The following is a 5,271-nucleotide window of genomic DNA, read 5'->3' on the forward strand; positions in this document are numbered from 1 at the left end:
TGTAGAAATAGGGTATAATGGATAATGACAATTTTAATGAGAAGAAAGGGGCTTATTTAGCAAAGAGGAAGGTGTATTTAGTAAGAACCAAAAGATGTATAGCAGTAGTTCAATTCAAGACAAAAATGGAGGCCCAGTTTTAAATAATGGACCGAATATTGGGCTGGCCATTTGAGCCTGTGGGAAAGAAAAAAAAGTGAAGGGGGGAAAAATTTTAGTTGCGTTAGATTCTTGAATTTGATGGTCTGATTCGCGTCACAACTTATCGTCCTCCTCGTACTCATGCGGTCTGCAACCTTAACCTAAGGTAAACAATTTTCGTTGTTCCCTCTTTTCCTGTGCATACATATGCTATTTATATCTGTTTTTGTTATTCGTTTTTACTGTTAACTCGCCGATTGGAATCTTACCGGTTTTGGTTATTGTAATTGATAATATAGTTTGTTCATCCTACTAATTTTGATTTCTGAATTCATCATAAACTCACATTCCCTCACTGTTTAGCGATCCTCTTTTTTTTTTTTTTTAGTTTCATTCATTTTAAAATTGTTCAATTAATTTCAATTGAGGTTGCTTAAGTTTGTTCAGCAACTGAATGAGTGTGAGCAAGGTTGAACTTATATTCATTTGTTCTAAATCTTGATATTTTAGCTTTTAAATTGGTATTTTTTTTTGTAATAATTGATGCGTTGCATCCTTGTGTGTTGAAGATGATCTCAATATATGGTCATAAAAGTGTATATGAGCTTGCTGCAATGAATGTGATCTTTTTCTGCAGTGCACTGTGAGGTGAGTTTCCTTGGGTACATGCGGGAATGGCTACCGCGTCTGGCATGCCTGAGCAGGAGACACAGGTGTTTTCTGGCAACAATGACCAATATCCTAGGTTGGATGTCTACGTGTGGGACATGGATGAGACTCTTGTATTGCTAAACTCCTTGCTGAAATCATCCTATGCTGAGGCTTTTAACGGTCTGAAGGATGTGCAGAAGGGGGTGGAAATCGGGAGGACGTGGGAAAATCTCATTCTACAAATATGTGATGATTATTTCTTCTATGAACAAGTAAAATTTGGGTTTTATGTTGAAATTTCTATGGAATGTTTTGCTTGTGGAGTGTTAGTGATTGATGCTGGGTTTCTATGGTGCAGATTGAAAATTACAATAAGCCATTTCTTGATGCTCTGGCCCAATATGATGATGGGAGGGACCTATCTGATTATGACTTCAACCAAGATGAATTAGGTTCCCCACATGAGGATGATGCCAACAATAGAAAACTTGCATATAGGCATCGAGTCATTGCCCAAAAATACTTACAGGTAAAACTTCTGGAGCAATTATTAGTATTTCTATATTCGACTTTTGAAAGTCAGTACTATAGCATGGAATTTTTCCTGTTATTATATTGTAGGATATTTATTGTTGCCTCTTAAAGTTAATGCATATGTGATGTATGTATCTATTACAGTACATTCCTTTGTATTTTCAATTTTTCATGGTGGAATGGTTCAGTTATGAAGCCATGGCATTGTTTTGGTTTATGGACCTTGTCTACAAATAATGGTTTCTACAACACTATGAATTATTTCTAAGATAAAATAGAGTTCAATTGAGTTCACTTTTTATACCTGTATGTTTTAGTTTGTTGTTGTCTATATTATAAATGCATAATTGTAATATGTATGGCTGATGTGGACTACCTTTTTGGAAACAAGTTTTTTTAAACTTTATGAGACTTGTCTCAGTGCATACATGTTAAAATAAAAGTTATAAAACATAGTTTCTGGAGCATTATTGGTAGTCTTACAGTTAATATAAAAGGTTTTGATAGGCCCTTATCATGTGATAAGGAGGATGGTAAACATGAGGGGCCCAAGGGTAGCATAGGCCTGTTGTTTAAGAGAGGAAAAAGAAAAGTAACAGCAAGGAGAAAGAAAGGGAAAATTCAGTTAGCAGAGAGGGAAAAAAACATTACTGAATTCTGACAGGTGGCTTATAGTTGGGAACTTGGGAGTCGGAGATTCGAGAATCAGGATTAATTGGAGGAAGGGAGGGAGAGAGAATTGTCGGACAGAAGATAGTTTAAGGTCTCGTGTGTGTGTGTTTTTGGGGGGTGGGGTTGGCTATGCTATATAGGCTTTGTTTAGATAAACTTCTCCATTAACATTTACAAGAGAAAAAAACAAGATAGTAGCATAAATTGAGTTTTTCCCGCAAGTTAAAATCAACTTATGCACTTGAACTCTTTTTTAGTATCTCTCATCTAATTTCTCCAAAAATTGAGGTGCTAAGTTAATTTTAGCTTATGGGAGAAGCTCTTTTCATGTTACCATGGTTTCTTGTAAGTGTTTATAGAGAGAAGTTTATTCAAACAGTGCGATACTGGCAATCACATCTCCTTTCTTTTGTTGAGTATTCTGTTATCAGAGGAATTTTTTTCAGCTGTAAGAACTTTGGTCTCTAATTTCTCAGTTAATAGTATTCAGTATATTGTGTTTCTATCAGTTTTCAAGTAGATCCTTTCTGATTTGTGTGATGGTTATTCTGAAAGTCAGTTGTAAAACTCGCATCTGAATTGCTTTTTTATCATTACTTATTTATGGAAGGATTTTGGATTGTATATGCTATTATCTGATGTATAATGTATCTGTTACTTTCCCCGTGTTCTTTTTAGTATGTGTTTTGAATATAGAATAGTTTTGGCAATTGATAATTAACCCTGTTTCTATAAACTTGTGTCTATGACAATATATTTATGTATTGTTGTAGTCTAATTTTTTCTGCTGTTAAAAACAGGAAAATGTCAAATAATAAGACAGAGTAAGCTTAATGTGTTTTGTAAATGAGTGCTTCGTCTTTAAAGAATTGCTTGTGGATTAATGTTGAAGACTAAAGAAAAGGCTACATAAATATAGACACCTGACTACTGCAACTTTTTTTGTAAATAAATATTTAAATTCTTATGTTAACAGATCTAGCAGAAGCTAGCTTTTAAGTTTCAACCAATCAATGCTCATAATATAGAACTAGATTATTGTTTAGAAACAACCTCATTAGTTTTAGTTTATTGGTGAGAGAGGGTGCTTTGTTTTCTAACGATTGAAGCTTTGTGGGTATCATGAAGTGAGAATCTGAGTTAGAGACTTAGAGTTGTGGTGTAACCAAACAAGTTATGGACATTATGGTTGACTATATTTGTTAGCTTTTCCATTGGTAGCTTGACATAGGGACAAACTTAACCATTTTTTGTTTGGTTTCAGGGTTTACGTAATATTTTAGATCATGAGACAATAAAACTCTGGGATGAATTGTATGATAAAACTGATGAATACACTGACAGGTGGCTTTCATCAGGTATGTTTTGATGGTTCAATGATATTATCTTTTTTTGCATGACCTGTATTACTTATATCTTTCTTGTTTAATATATTGTAGCACGGACGTTTTTGAAGGAGTGTTCGGGTGAAGATAAAGATGCAGTTTCCTCTGTTGCTTTTGCTAACACTAGCTCAAACTCAACTAATTCAAAGCATGTAAATGTTTTAGTGACATCTGGATCGATAGTTCCCTCCCTTGTGAAATGCATGCTCTTTCATCTGGACAGCTTAATAACGCATGGAAATGGTGAGTAATTTTATCTCTTCTGGCTACTGAGAATGCCATGTCACATAATTGATTTTTTTATGCCATCTTGAAAGCTCAAAGCTCATAATCATTTTAGTATGAGCCTTTTTGAAAGCCTAAAACTAATAGTCATTTCACTAACAAACAACAGAATTTAATCCTGATGTAGTCAGACATAAGTTGCTATTGTTAATGATGTATGTCATATTTCAGTTTATAGCTCATGGGAAGTGGGGAAAATTCAATGTTTCCGATGGATCAAGGAGCGTTTCAACCATCCCAATGTTCGATTTTGTGCAATTGGAGATGGATGGGAAGAGTGTGAGGCAGCAGAAATCATGAGATGGCCATTTGTTAAGATCGATCCACGGCCAGGAAAACTTCACAGGTTCCCTGGTCTCACATTGACAACAGTTAGCCACTACTTTTCTGTGGTGTATGGAAGGCCGGGCAACGAGAATGATGAAGAATGATGCTAGATCTTCATGTCATCTACACTTTTCTGGGATACTTATCTGTACCAATAATATAAAACGAATGCAGTAACATAGCCAGCAATTTTTTTGCCAAGTGTATGCATTGCTTCCATGAGATGGCTATCAATCTCAGGTGCCAATTGCTTTTGATGAAATTAGATGGAGCTATTTCTCTATGACATGCGTGATCATAACTTTATGTTGTAGAAATGAGTGTAGATCATTTACCGGTTCTAATGTACATAACATAAGATGTTTAAAATTAATCTCTGTGCTCCTTCTGTAGGGCCCTCAGCCTGTTATTATGTATGTCCTTTCTATGCTTATTTGGCAGTAGGAAGGAAAATTTGAAGCCACACATGGCTAACCAGTAACCACACCTGCACTGTTTTTGCTGCACAAAACAAACCCTCCCAAGGTTCTAAAGTTTACTGGATTTAAGCTCATCTGAATTTTGGACTTTCGCAAAATAATGTACATCCATGACAAATCCACCACATATAAATCTTATAATTTTTAAGTTAGAACTTCATAAATAATGTTGGGTAAAATGTTACTTTGTTCCTCCAAAGTGAAATTCACTATCACTTTTACTTAAATGATATTTTGATACTTTCAAGGATCTAAGTGATAGTGAATTACACATTTGGAGATCAAAGCAGCATTTCATCCAACATAATTTTGATACTCTAAATGATATTTTGATACTTTACATGACTTAAAAAACGCAGTTCAAGAATTTTTGTCCATCAGATCTATCATTATTTTTACTCAAAAGTTCTTAATTCTGGAGGTTGAATTCTAAGAAAAAAAATTCTTTTTTTTCAAAAGAATAACTTTTTTTAATATAAGGGAAAATGGAGATTTTCTTTTTGCAAGTAAAATTTATGAATTTAAATTGGATTTTATCAGTTGAACAACAAATGACAAATTTTTTTACATCTTATATAACATATGAGACTCACAAAAAATTATCTAAAAATTCAAAATAACTTTTTCTAATGACAATGTATTACATCTTGGGAAACCAAAGTGATCGTTTACCGCATAATGTTAATGTTATTGGGAGTTTGTCCTAGTTCTAAGTTTTGGTTATAATGCATTGCTGATGTAGCAATGACATCATCAATATTGATATGCCATGTCTGGAAATTCCTAAAGTGCTAGCT

The 5,271-nt window shown here is 34.1% G+C and overlaps 1 protein-coding gene across 1 annotated transcript; it reads left to right on the forward strand.

Annotated features, from left to right (window-relative positions):
• Positions 1 to 206: 206 nt before the first annotated feature.
• Positions 207 to 4,396, forward strand: LOC114394173 (eyes absent homolog). Its single transcript, XM_028355797.1, has 6 exons — positions 207 to 307; positions 779 to 1,064; positions 1,151 to 1,321; positions 3,263 to 3,356; positions 3,438 to 3,626; positions 3,840 to 4,396. The coding sequence occupies exons 2-6, from the start codon at positions 816 to 818 to the stop codon at positions 4,097 to 4,099; spliced, it is 963 nt and encodes a 320-aa protein (XP_028211598.1). The 5' UTR covers positions 207 to 307; positions 779 to 815; the 3' UTR covers positions 4,100 to 4,396.
• The last annotated feature ends 875 nt before the right edge of the window (positions 4,397 to 5,271 follow it).

Source organism: Glycine soja, chromosome 17 (assembly GCF_004193775.1).
Source record: "Glycine soja cultivar W05 chromosome 17, ASM419377v2, whole genome shotgun sequence".
NCBI lineage: Eukaryota > Viridiplantae > Streptophyta > Magnoliopsida > Fabales > Fabaceae > Glycine > Glycine soja.

Excerpts from the sequence above, each read along its gene's own strand:
- LOC114394173 (XM_028355797.1), top strand. The coding sequence starts at position 816 with ATGGCTACCGCGTCTGGCATGCCTGAGCAGGAGACACAGGTGTTTTCT. Across the intron at positions 1,065-1,150 it reads ATTATTTCTTCTATGAACAA|ATTGAAAATTACAATAAGCC; the intron begins GTAAAATTTGGG and ends TCTATGGTGCAG. Across the intron at positions 3,627-3,839 it reads CTTAATAACGCATGGAAATG|TTTATAGCTCATGGGAAGTG; the intron begins GTGAGTAATTTT and ends GTCATATTTCAG.